The sequence below is a fragment of the Palaemon carinicauda genome, chromosome 31, assembly GCF_036898095.1.
Source record: "Palaemon carinicauda isolate YSFRI2023 chromosome 31, ASM3689809v2, whole genome shotgun sequence".
Classification (NCBI taxonomy): Eukaryota; Metazoa; Arthropoda; class Malacostraca; order Decapoda; family Palaemonidae; genus Palaemon; species Palaemon carinicauda.
In genome coordinates, this window is record NC_090755.1 from 25,116,222 (window position 1) to 25,130,447 (window position 14,226).

Sequence of the window (14,226 nt, forward strand, 5' to 3'; positions counted from 1 at the left end):
TATATATATATATATATATATATATATATATATATATATATATATATATATATATATATATATATATATATATATATATGTGTGTATGTGTGTGTGATGTATAGAAAATAATAATAATTTGACGAGACACATATAATTACTTACAACGCAACATTTCATGATAAGCAGGATATGCCAAAAAAAAAAATAATTAACTTTATATTCAATACATTTGTATTATTTGACAAGAAATCAAAAATTTTAAGTAATTTTTATTTTTCCTAACATACTTACCGGGAACTACTTTCTTAGGAGTTACCTGTAATCTCCTCTCAACCGACCAGAGTTTTGTGTAGTATACCCTACGTCCGTTTTCTATGGAGGACTAACCCAGGAGTAAGGAGAACGTGCCCTGAGGGTAGACCTGAGCTAGGTTGGCGTTAGCTTGGGTCCCGTTAGTCAGTAAGTTCCTCGGATGGTGCAAAAAGTCCCTGCAAGGGCAGAAAGGCACTCGGGGAAGGTAGGGAGGGCCATTACCCGAAAGTAGTTCTCGGTAAGTATGTTAGGAAAAATAAAAATTACTTAAAATTTTTGATTTGTTCCAACACAAATACTTACCTCGAACTACTTTCTTAGGAGACTTACACTTTAGGAGGTGGGAGTGTCTTCCTGACCTTCAGACCCAGCTAAGCGGACGACAAGTAACCTAGATATGAACTAGGCTCTATAAAAACTGGGAAAAGAACGGTAGGGTAAACTACACAAAGAGCTCATGTTAGTGTCTAAGTACTCACCCTTTAAAAAATTTTCTGATGCTGAGTCCAGTGACAAAGTTGCAGAGACGTGTTCTTCATTGGTTACATATGTGTGGTTATCTCCGGTAGGGATAGGAAAACGGGGATTAGAGTGAAAAGGAACGAACCTGTGTCTCCTGGTTTTGCTATCCACGATTGTGCCTGGGGCTTCATCGTTAAATCACTTGGAGCGCGGAGATGACTGTCCCAATGGAAAACCCGTCCAAAGACCTCCTTGAGTAATCCTTGAGATAATGGGTAGTAAAGGTCGACTGGTTTGACCAGGTGCCCCCCCGAAGGATCTGGCCCACTGCCATGTTCTTCTCAAAGGCTAAGGAAGTGCTTAGTCCTCTAATGTCATGGGGCCTAGGAGTACTTGGCAGGGCCAGTCCCTCCTCCTTATAGGCCCTGGCAATAACTTGTCTCAACCAAAAGGATATGGTATTCTTCGATACCTGCTTCTTCGTAACACCTGTGGAGACGAAAAGACTCTTGATACCCGGCCGGAGATGTGCAGTCCTCTCAAGATACTTCCTAACGGCACGGACAGGGCACAACCTCAAATCCTCTGGATTCCCAGTCTTAGGAATGGCTGGCAGTGAGAACCCCTCGAACTTAGGATCCCAGACTGCTGGATTCTGGGTTTTTGCCACGAACGAAGGGACGAACTTGAGGGAGATTTCTCTCCACCCCTTCGAATGAGAGACGTCGTAAGACAGCCCATGGATCTCTCCTATTCTTTTCGCAGAACCCAAGGCCAACAAAAAGACCGTCTTGAGAGTGAGATCCCTGTCTACAATATCTTTCATCGGTTCGAACGGGGGGCTACTTAACATCTTCAGAACCCTAGCCAAGTCCCACTGAGGCACCCTAACAGTTTGAGGAGGGCAGGACTGTTCAAAGCTCCTGATAAGCATAGAGATGTGTCTAGAGGAGCCCAAGTCGATGCCCTTCAGAAGGAAGACTTGACCCAAGGCTGCACATACTCCTTTTATAGCTGGGATTGACATCCCTGCCTCGTCTCTGAGATATACTAGAAAGTCTGCGATATCTGGGACTGAGGCTTTGAGGGGCTTGATGTTCCTTGAAGCGCACCACTTCGTAAAAGAGGCCCATTTCGCTTGGTAAACCGCTGCCGACGACCTTCTCAGATAAAGCGACATCTTCTTAGCAGTTCCTGACGAATATCCTTCCTTCCTCAGGAGTCGCTCGATAGTCTCCAGGCGTGAAGGCGTAGAGACTGTGGGTTGTCGTGGAACCTGAGAAAGTGTGGCTGTTGTAGAAGATCTGGCCTGTCAGGGAGTGGCCATGGAGGATGGCTTGCCAGGTCTTTTAGATCCACAAACCACTCTCTCTCCGGCCACCAGGGCGCTACCAAAGTCATCTTTAAGTTTCGGGCAGCCCTTACTCTGTTGAGCACTTGCCTGATCAACGTGAAGGGGGGAAAAGTGTACACGTCTAGGTTGTCCCATTTGTGCTGAAAGGCATCCTCCAAGGCTGCCTTTGGGTCTGGGACAGGAGAACAAAACACGGGGAGTTGTGCGTTCAGCCTGGTTGCAAAGAGGTCCATCACTGGGGAACCCCATTGTTGAATGATGAGCCTGGCTACTTCTGGGAGGAGGGACCACTCTGTTCCTACTATCTGACCCATCCTGCTGAGACCGTCGGCTAGGACGTTCTTCTTCCCGGGGATGAACCTTGCCAATAACACTATCTGGTTCGCCTCCGCCCAATCCAGGATCTCTAGGGCAAGATCGCACAACTCCCTTGACTTGAGGCCTCCTTGCTTCTTTATGTATGCGACTACTGTGGCGTTGTCGCACATCAACGCCACAGTGTTTCCCCTTGGTAGTTCGATGAACTGCAGACAAGCTTTTTGGACTGCCTTCAACTCTAGGACATTGATGTGTAGGCCTTTCTCCACGTCCATCCAGGTTCCTCTCGCCGTCTCGATGAGGAGATGTGCCCCCCATCCCTCGTTGGAGGCGTCTGTGAATAGGAGCATCTCGGGAGGCTCGGTCGCGAAGGGCATCCCCTTCATCGCATTCGACTGGCACTGCCACCACTCCAGGGAGGGTATTGTGTTTGGCAGAACTGGGATTAATTTTTGAGGCGAGTCCAGTTGGTTCCAGGAGCCCTTCAGGTTCCATTGGATGCTCCTGAGCCTGAGTCTCCCCTGGGGAACCAGTTTCTCCAATGACACCAGATGACCTATTAGCCTTTGCCAGTCCTTGGCTCTCCTGGGTTGTCCCGAAAGGAAAGGCAGAAGGATCTTTATTAGATTGCTTACCCGTTCCTCTGACGGAAAGGCCTTCACTAGTCGGGAATCCAGTGTCATCCCCAAGTAGGTCATCCTGGTGGAGGGAGACAGGTTTGATTTTTTTGGGTTGATCATGATACCCAGACCCTTGCAAAATTGAAGAAGCTTTACACCTTGCTCCTTCAAAATGTCCTCTGAGGAGGAAAGGAGCAACCAGTCGTCCAGGTACCGGATGAGGCGAATACCCCGCTCGTGAGCCGACACCGAGACTGTCGTGAAGACTCTCGTGAATACCTGGGGAGCAGTTGACAACCCGAAGCAGAGGGTCTTGAATTGCAGGATCTGGGTACCCCATTTCACTCGGAGAAACTTTCGGCTTGAGGGGTGGACCGGGATTTGGAAGTATGCGTCCTTGAGGTCTATGGTCATCATGTAGTCTTTCTCCCTCAAGGACTGCAAGACCGACTTCGGAGTGTCCATTTTGAAATCCGTCTTGCAAACAAACTTGTTGAGAGCTGACAGGAGTCGGCTGTAGAAACCTGGTCCCGGGTGTAGGACCTCTTCCATGGCGCCCTTCTCCAACATAGTGGACACCTCCTCTTGAAGGGCCGCCCTCTTCAACGGGTCCTTGGGTGCCAGCCACTCCGTCAGGCTGGCCGGAATCAAAGGTGGAGGTTCCGTTAAGAACGGGAGCCTGTACCCCTCCTTCAGTACGGATACTGTCCAAGGTTCCGCTCCGTGAGCCTTCCATGCTTGCCAATGTCGTCTGAGGCATCCCCCAACCTGAGGCTTGGGCAGGAGTAGGGGGCCTCCCACTCTACCTCCTCCTGCCCAACATGAGGCTTGGGCAGGAGTAGGGGGCCTCCCACTCTACCTCCTCCTGGAGGAGCGGCCTTAACGGCCTCTCCTGGAAGCAGAATACCCTGTTCTAAAATAGGCAGACGCTGCTGGAGCTCCTCTACGGGGGGGCTATGGCGCTGAAGCCCACGAGGAAGAAGGAGCTTCTCTCCTCGTCAGGCTAGGAGGGGCCTGAGAAGTAGAGGGCCCGTCTGATGCTGACCTCTTGTAGGGGGGCCTCCTTACCGGTTGAGGTCTGGGAGCGCTCACTTCCTTCCATTTAGCTACCTTCTCCATTATCTCCTCTAGCTGTTTCAAGGGGAACAAGGAGTCACCCCACACAGGAAGGCTCCTCATGGCCCTCGCCTCCCTGTCCGGGATCTTCCGGAAAAGCTTTGCCAGGATAGTATCCCTCTTGCGCAGAACCCAGTTCGCTGAAAGGGCAAGGGACTGATATGTAAGGAACTTCAGAGTCTTGCCCCCGGAGATGATAAGCTCCTTCAGTAGGTTCTGTTGCTCCGGGTCTGTCAAGTCATATGTGGCTAGCGTCTGTCAAGTCATATGTGGCTTGTACCCCTACTAGCGTGGAGGCCCACCAGTCCAACCAAGAGGAGACGTGCACCAAGTCTTTCGACATCTCCTCCATCATCGCTGCCTCCGACTGCGAAAAGCAAATCGGGGCCGAGGAGGCTCTGTCTTCCGGGGCACCCTGTCCCAGAACTTCGAGGGAAGGCTCCACTTTGCAGGCTCCCGGCCGCTATCCCTCTGGCACATAGAACCTACTCTGGGACCTGAGTCCCTGTAGCAACTTCGAGGAGCTCTGTGTTTTGGGAGCTTCGGCATTGCCTGCCACAACTTTATCAACATGAGCCCGTCCCAGGACTAGATCTCTGGCCACAGGCAGGGCCAGGGAGGTTTTCTGCTGGACGGGTGCCTCCACCAACCGACTCAGGCTGGACCTCCAGAAGTCCTCGTCGGTTGGAACCGGTTCCTCAATCCGATGATGCCTTCGTATCAGGCCTATTACTTTCCGATACGCAGAGTCCTTGGTCAGGGAACCTTCTCTGCTGTCAGCAGTACCTTCCGCCTGATCCCGAGGAGCCGGGTCACCGGGCACTCCTACCGGGCGCTTCGGCTCTGGATCAACAGGCACTCCCCTGCGGTGGTAGCGGTCTGCCCCGACGGGAACCTCCGCACCAGGGTTGGGGGCCAGGACGGGCATCGCCGTGCCGGCGAGGACTACCGTCCGTGTAATCTCTCTGGAGGACGAGGACGCGGATCCGGTGGGCTGACCCGAGGGAGGAAACCGTTCTTTTAAGTCCAAGGGCCGAGCCAGCTGTGCTGACTCGCCCTGGCTGCCCGTATGGAAGCACGGCTCCCCCCCGCTGGGCGGGGTGAGCTGGGAGCTTCGCGGACTTACGCCTGCCTGAAGAGGCCTTCTCGCATTGCTCCCTGCAAGTGTCATATCTGTGGCTGGAAGATGGCCTTCGCGGCGAATAATCCCTGGACCGCCGGTCAGGGGAAGGCTGCACATCCCTTCTACGGGGAACGAAGACCCAATCACCATCGGGGGACCTACTCTTCCTGTACTTCCTTCATGGAGACCGGGACCGTTTTCTACTGAATCTCGAGCGGGACCTTGAGCGGGAACGCCTGCTCCTGGACCGCTCCCTCCGTTGCCGGCGCCTCCTCCTCGCTTCACCTTCTGAAGAGATTGAAGAACCTCCATCTGAAGAGCTCGACGATACTGTACAACCCGACCGACGGGCGGGAGCGGGGGCTACGGAGGGCTTCGCGACCTGCTGCGTTCCAGAGGTCGAGGGTTGCAGGAAAGACTCCGGAACCGTCGTCAGAGGAGCTAGAAAAGAGGTTGGACGCACTACACTAGGGAACCAGGTATCCAGGCCCTCTTCCATCCGCATTGGGGACCTACCTGACGTTTTAGGGAGCCTCCACCCGAAGGGCTCACTTACCGTAGAGTCCAACTTTTCCTGGGCGTCACCAGCCGCTGAAGTACCTGAAACACAGGCCCACGAAGCGGGCGAAGAAACAGGCACAACATTACTACTCCACAAGGGGTCGTCGGAGGAGACGTGCCCCCCAAGCACAAGGGCAGAGTCTCCAGAACCCCCAGACACAGCACAATCAGGCTCCCCACTAGCCTGAGAAGTCCCAGCAACCCCCACTTCATACACATTAGACTCCTGGGGAAGGGCCCTCGGCCCTTTCCACGCAAGGGACTTACCTCGTCCCCTACTCTGGGTAGGGGAAGGCGAGACAGAAGCCCCGTCGGACCGTCCACTGGGCGACAGTAACGGCGAAGAGATGCTAGACTTCCTGGGCGAACGTTTCGACGACTTCTTCTTCTTAGTGCCATAAAGCACCCACTGGATCTCATTCCAGCTAACACACTCATTGCACGTATCCGACGGCGAGCACACTCTGCCTCTACAGGAAGAGCAAAGGGAATGAGGGTCTACTTCGGGCTTGGAAAGGAACGCTCCACACGACTTTCCGGCTCTAGGCCCAGGACAACGGCGGATCTGCTCCATTGCACACAACCACAAGACACAGGAACGAAGGGAATAATCAAGGAATACACTTGGGAAGCACAAGGAAAGGTGGTGAACACGCGAGAACACAAGGGATAAGCACAGAGATACCACGCGGTAACCACATGGGACACACGAGTCGGGACACAAAGGGTCGTAAGAGAATGAGAGCGGCGTGATGGTATCACGACGCGACCAGAGAACTTACTGACTAACGGGACCCAAGCTAACGCCGACCTAGCTCAGGTCTACCCTCAGGGCACGTTCTCCTTACTCCTGGGTTAGTCCTCCATAGAAAACGGACGTAGGGTATACTACACAGACTCTGGTCGGTTGAGAGGAGATTACAGGTAACTCCTAAGAAAGTAGTTCGAGGTAAGTATTTGTGTTGGAACAATTATCAATTAAAAAACAAAATGTACAAAAATAATATATTTTGAAAGAAATTTATTTATCGCTAGCTACAAACACAACTAGAAAACCTTTACGGTATGATATATTCTAAAACAGGACTCAATGCAAAGAGGAACTTCAAACACAGAACACTGATAATATGTTCTCTACGATTTACTGGTTTTCTTAGTACTATGCAAGTAATGTGGTAGCATTTTCGAGGTTTGGGATTATTTTCTGAAGTGGTAAATGAGGCTGGGAAATGATTTCCAGTGCATCAGGAGAAGCACGTTATATTACTGCCATCATCCCTACTTCCCTCGCTCTTACAACTGCACCCCGATACCTTGATATATTTCGGTGACCTAGAGTCCTTTTAGTATTTGATCTACACAGGAAGGGAAAACTGAATAAAATACGCAGAAACAAGACAGCGTACTAGAAAAAGAATATGAATGACTTAAAATCTTAAGTCTGTTTTTATGGAGTATAGTGAGTCTACATTTATCTCCACTGATAGCTCTGAATTCAATGCTGGCATTGGATTTGGACCATATAGCAGCTCTTTTAATTGTAAAGGTTTACTTCCCCTAGTATCGACTATATTTACTACCAAACTGTATGGCATACTGACAGCTAATGATAAAATAGTATCTGTATATGGGCGAGTATATTGACTATTCATGACTGACTAAATCCATAGAGGATTCATTGGTTAGATACATCAAAGGATAGCCAGTTCCTTGTGATGCGCAGTGCCTATCTAACTAAGGCAAGTGACCCCTGCCAGTCCATACTAATTGTAGTAAAATCAACCATCAGGCATCAGGAGTAAAGGCCAAAGAGACACTTTTGTTCATTGGCTTATACCCATTCTGTCATCCTGCTCCCAGTGACTTCATTGAGATTTAGGGGGGCATTTCCTACACACCCAAAGCTCTCATTACTCCAAGTTGCTCATTTGCTCAAACGAGTATCACCGTTGGCAAACATGGATTGTTAAGATATACCGCCTGGCACGGTAGATATATCGCCTATCACGGTAAAATAATAATGTAATCATCATTCATATCATGATTATCACTATTACTAAATGGTAATACTGATGTTTATTCTGCATAGACTGTATATAGATCTGAGTTTTTTTAAATGGTTATGGTAATATAGAGATTATCAGATATTAAAAAAAAAAAAAATTACACATATATATTTCGGGCAACTCTGTGATCCCAGTGGTTCTGTATAGTTAGGAGTTTATTGAAATATAATACTGTATATCTAAGAGTGTATTTATCTTTGGAAAGAAAAATCAAAAGAAAATTCAAACTTGGCTTACAGACCATTAATTTATTTACAAAACTCCAAGTTAAATATGATACAGAACATAGAAAATATAATAAGCAAAACAAATTAGTCTGGTTGCTCTTGACATAGAGGGCATAGTAACTTTGAATTGTTGTTAACCAACTATGTTGTTAATCTAGGAGTATCTGTACCTATTCTTATATCAGGATTGACTAGGTCATTTTGATGAACTTTGCTTTTCAATTCTTAAAAATACCGTAATAATGGAAAGAATCTAAAACAGTCATATGGCTAGTATCATATGAGGTGCTAGATCCTAAAAAGTTACTAGTTTCCACTCACTTCATGTAAACCAAATTGCTTATAATCCTTACCATGAGGGTTAACAACAACATTAACTTTAGAATCACATGTTGGATGTTTGGAGGTACATAAACAATCTAGTTTGCTTCCTTTCCACAAAACTGAGGTGGAAATGGATGAATATGGGCAATGCTTCATGATCTCATCTACTATGTACCCATACGATAACTTTTGAGGGGGACAGGACAATTTCATCAAAATCAATTACAAATGGCCTTCCTTTATGTAACATATTGACTACCTTCTGAATCATTATAAACAGGACCTGGTATCAAGACTAGGATATGCATCTGTTGGTTTGACCCGGCCAGGAGATGATGCCTATGAAAACGCTATAGAAAATGGAAGAAAGTCTCAAGCGTCGAGGTAAAGGGCAAGTGTGAAATTTGCCATTTCTCTTGCTAAAACCCTTTCCATTTGCCAAACTCTTAGGGACTATTGGTAAGACCAGAGGAAATGAGTGTTTCTCTTACCCCATATCAATATCTTCTGCCAATATTGCTAAAGATAATTCAATAAAAAGCATACGTAACAACCATAGATGACTAGATGAAATTACAGTACACTACTTAATCAAACTATAACTATACCCTATTGATCAAAAAGATAGTTTACTGTTTGAAAGATCCAAATTTATTTTATTGACTGCTACGTTATCAACATCTCCCTCAGCAATGCATCATAAAAATAACTCATGGATAAATTCATTAAAACACTGATCAGAATTGCTAGTCCTACCCGACCATCTCTTCTTTTGCTTTATCATCTTTAACCTAGTCCTAGCAAACTAAGATAATCCTTCATTTCTCATTGTTAAAGTCTACACATCAATGACTATGAATGGCTAAATTAAAAAACTATGGCCCAGCAAGGAACACCTATCGAGTGAAGATTATGTCCAAAAATAACCTATCTTGGGACTAAGACAATATCAGGGTAAAATACCAATGGAATCCAACTGTGCAACAATGATAAATGATAAACTGCACACACTAGGAAAAATTAAGGCGAGTGAAAGGTACAGTACAAGTATAAAGTATGGTACATCAAAATTTATCTGAATAACGGTCCTAGTTGTTTTTTTACACAGGATAGGTTTTACCTCTCTCAGGAAGTGGCAGCCAAGCAGCTGTATAGCTGTCACATGAAGGTGATATATCTTCTTATTTTGATTTTGTGGTCATGAAATTAGTCCTTTACTACTTGATAGTAAGGTTCCTGGAAATTATCTAACTTAATAATAAAAGAAATTATCATAAAAGATAACTCAATAGGAAAGCAAAAATTTTGATGCCCTATTATTTACATGTACAGTATTGATATGATCAAAGAAAATTATGACAAGAATACTGTATGTAAATCCACATTTTGCTTTACCTACGAAATATCAAAGAACTAAAAAAGAAAATGAAATTGATAAAAATTAAGCTTTCAAAAATAAAAAAATTTGTCAAAAGAAAAATACTATCATGGATAAAATAAATAATATTTCCATTCATAACCGTTCAAAAATTACCTGTCGTGAGGAAACTTGATATTCAAATAACTTCTTTGCTGAAAAATACCCAAAATGTGGAATGCAGTATTCTTCTGTATAACATTCACGGATACCTCTGCCTCATGCATGAATAAAAAACCAACAACTAAAATCACACATACAACACTGTCGCTTATTACTAGCAACACAATCAGAAGTTTTCTAAAAAAAGTGACCAGTTTTTACCTTTCCTTTCAATATGAAATCAATTCTCTGAGCTTGACCCATTGAAGGATTCTCATCTTCAGGATGACTTAAGTTATATGGCAACTTTGAAGGAGGCTCCAGAAAGTGCTCACGAAGAACCTGTATAACAGTGGGGTCATCTGGAGACATGGTGTTTTTGTTTATATCTGAAAAAACAAATTTGAAATACCTTACAAATTCGATCACTCAATATGTCTGTCACTAAAGTGAATAGTAAAATAAAACAGCAGCATGAAACCATTTGAGTTCTACTATCCATAGAGCTGATCTGAAAGACATAGTATTTTCTAAGTAAGCAATAGCTGTTTCATTATAAAAAAAAATCTGCAAGTCATTATATAAGTAAAAAAGTAACCTAAAATAAAAAGGATTCTCTTATTGGAAACAAATTTAACTTAGAATGCATCCATATAAACATGTTAATAATCCATATTTTACAATAAACCTTCAGCAGTTGAGGCAGGCATACTCTCATTCATTCTAAATCTTCCACACATAATCTTAGTTCAATTTACAAATCTGAGAATTTTAACAAGCATAATTTAGCTTTCATAATACTAGTATAGGTATTGTACTTCATGAAATTTTGGAAGATGTGGTAGCTTATCTATAAAAATCCCAATTTTAAAAGTAATTTGTATTTTCCTAATTAATCAAACCAGAGACTTTTAATTAAGAGATGACTGTCGCGTGGCTGGAACTAGGCCATAACTTAAAACGAGGTGTTCATTACTGTCGGTAGTTATCAGCCGGTAATGAGGAAGTCCAGCCCCCTTCCTGGTGTACTAAGCAGTTACTTTGACTGTATCTGAGTCTTTTGGTGGAGGTGATGGTGGGAAGTTAAGTTAAAGGACCTACACAAATACAAACCTTCATTCTTTAAATAGGACTCATTCTTAGGTGGGTGGTAGTCCACTTACGAATCTGGCTGGAAAACATCCCAGGATTGCTGATCTCGGACCTGATAAGGTGCAAAAAATCCCATCCTAGACACCTCGTGAAACAAGGTCAAATGTAGAGTTAGGTTAACGGTCAAGGAAATCGAGGCTGTTGCAGAACAAATCTCCTAATCTTCGAACTAGTCAGTCTGTGACTTGAGGCATAATTAAATGATGGGTTTGCTTGTACATATCTATCATTGTCTATTGGATGGTGGATGGAATACTTCTATTGGATAGCGGAATGAACACTTCTATTTAGTAAAACATAAATGCTGTTAGCTGAAGGTGATGTTTACCTGTATTGATGTCTGTCCAGCTATATAGGATTCAGACAACTATACCCAAAGAGAAGGGAAGTAAAGATGAAAAGAAACCAGGCACTCTCATTCTCAACCTAGAATTATGCTATTGGAGCTAGACTCACTACACCACTTGCTGAGCAGTAATCCCAGGTCCAATTTAAAATATTTAATGACCTGTCAGTGCATTCCTGCAAATAATGCGCAGAGAAAGTGATTTGATGCTTCCATGCTCCAGCATCTAAACTTTGAGCCACCAATAGACTTCTTGAAGGCAAGAGCTGTACCAACTTCTCTGATCTCATGGGCACACACCTAACCTGTTCTGTTGATCCAGGAGATAGAGGACTTAACACACTGTTAATAGTCTCCTACAGCCAAAAGGAGATTGTAATTTTACCAGTACTTACAAATAGGTTCTGTAACCTGGGTTTGGCAGTCTAGATCCTTCTGAGATTGCACCTTTACAGGACACAAAAGTAACTTAGCCAAATCATTGGTTATTTCCTTATGAAAGGATACTGTGCTTTAAAAGATGAATATATGGACCCTGGGATTGATGAATTTTAAGTCTTTGCTACAAAGTCAGAAACAATAAAAAGACCTGCTTCCAGAGTTCCAAGAGAAATAATGAATATGAAAGTCCACGTAACTCGCCTAGTCACTTCAACGAATCCAGAGCCAGTAGAAACAATTTTTACGGTAAGGTTTATCAGGGTAAGGTCCCTAGTTGAGGCTTGCCTCAACGGTTTGTAAGGAGCTCAATTTAAAGACTGTAAGACCTTGATTAGATTGCAAACTGGAGGTTGAATCTCACATGGAGGACAGGTCTGCTCCCTACACCTGACAAGTACAGATAATTCCATGGAGGAAATATCCTCTCCTCTCAGATTCACTTCCTGGTTTAAGGGCAATCAAATACCTTTCACCACTGACACAGAGGTGTTTTTCATTCTTTGGGTACACTATAAAGTCTGCCAATACAGTAGTGGAATAGAGGCTCTGAGAGGAGAAGTATTTCTTCGACGTCAACCACACAAGATGCCCACTTCGCTTGATACATGTCAGTGGAGAATTTCCTGAGGTATTAACACATGTCATCCACTGTCTCGCTAGAAAAGCTTCTCTCTCAGAAGAGATGCTAGACAGCCTCCAACTATTCTGCTTGAGGCCACTTTGGAACTACTGGTGTCAACTTCAGATCTTTGGATGAAAGTGCTTTGTTCATTACCATTCAGAGATGGCAAAACGGTGGAAAAGCATACAAGCCAAGGCCGTCCCAGGGTTGTTGGAACACACCTTTGAGCACTGCACCCGGGTCTGATACCGGTGAGCAGTAAAATGGCAGTTTCTTGATGAGGCTTGTAGTGAACATATTGATTGTTGGGGAACCACACTAAGTCAGAAGCTTTGTCGCTGTTTTAGGATGTTAAAGAGCATTCTGACCCAACTATCTGACCTTTCTGACTCAACGTGTCCATTATGACACTTCTTTTCCCAGGAATGAACTCAAATGAGAGGATTGCTGCATTGTAGATTGCACATTTGTCTGATGTCTTCTCTGCGATACTGTTTGGTGGAGAAGCGAGTCTTGGTTGAACTTCCTCCACTTCTCCAGCTTAAGCTCTACCTGTTGGACGGTCCTTTGAAAGACTAATTCCTAAGGTTTCGTTACTCTCTTTGGTCCAACTGTTTAGCAAACCTAAAGGCCACCACATCCCACTATTTTAGGACTCAGTTGGCCTACTGGCTGGCTTTCAGATGGACCTAAAACTCAACAGATTTTTCTCCTGATAAAGCAAAGGCTTTGAAAAGTTTCTCAAAATCTGTGAGGTCATTACTCAAAGCTAAGTACTGTACACCATGATTCCTGACCAGTTGTCCATCCAGGAGGCAACTTGCTGGTTTGACATTGCTGTGGCCTGCATAGAGGCTTGGAAAGCTATGAAAGGGATTTGTTGAGCTGCAAGCATTTCAGATGACATAGACTGGGTCAGGGCAGCAATAGCTTGATCCAGAGGAAGGGGAGAAAGATGGAAATCCTGCTTTATATAATAATGCTTCTGTCTAGCAAAGGCTAGAGGCAAGATTTTAGAAGACTGGCCAGCCTTCTGGGAATCCCTGCATATCAACTTTATTGAATACAGTACTTCCTTGGCAAGTTCTGACCAAGGTAATTCCAGCTGTTGTCTGGATCCCCGTGGTGAACAACATGACTGGTCTAAAAACCTGCAGGAACAAGATTCTAATTCTGTCTCATTTTTGTTCCCCTTTGGGCCAGCCGCTTGAGGTAGTACCAAAACGAGTGTGTCACCGCCTTGTTAATGTTCTGCACTGTCCGGGGAAGAGTTGTACCGTTTATCTTCCTCCTGTGCAGAAATGTACCCAGCCGGTGTCTAGGAGGGTTGGAAGTTAAATATTTTTCCTGTTTCTTGGGGTCTTTCTAAAGAAACAGGTCTTCTGGGTGAAACTTTGTCTCTGTTCCTGATCTCTCTTTCGTGGAGTTTTGGGGGAATAGCCAAAAGAATCTTTTCAAAGCTGTTTTGGAGTCTTTACTCTCCCTCCACTTGGAACCCATTTGGAAGGGTGAACAAGGTTTTTCTGTTATCCCTGCTTGATTACATCCTTCCAGGAACTCTGCATCTGAAAGTAAATGTTTGGGAAAGATTAACTCATTTGGGAACAGCCTATAATTGTCCACAAAAGAAATACACTTCTGGGCATTCAGCCTATACCTGTCAAAAAATGAAACAAAATTC

General features: G+C 44.7%; 1 protein-coding gene across 5 annotated transcripts in view; it reads right to left on the reverse strand.

Annotated features, from left to right (window-relative positions):
* Positions 1–14,226, reverse strand: part of LOC137624358 (uncharacterized) — a 336,909-nt gene that overhangs the window by 64,567 nt on the left and 258,116 nt on the right. For all 5 annotated transcript variants that reach the window (XM_068355055.1, XM_068355057.1, XM_068355058.1 and 2 more), the window contains one exon: positions 10,207–10,373. In XM_068355055.1, coding sequence (XP_068211156.1) covers positions 10,207–10,373 — 167 coding nt within the window. The remainder of the gene's footprint in view (positions 1–10,206; positions 10,374–14,226) is intronic.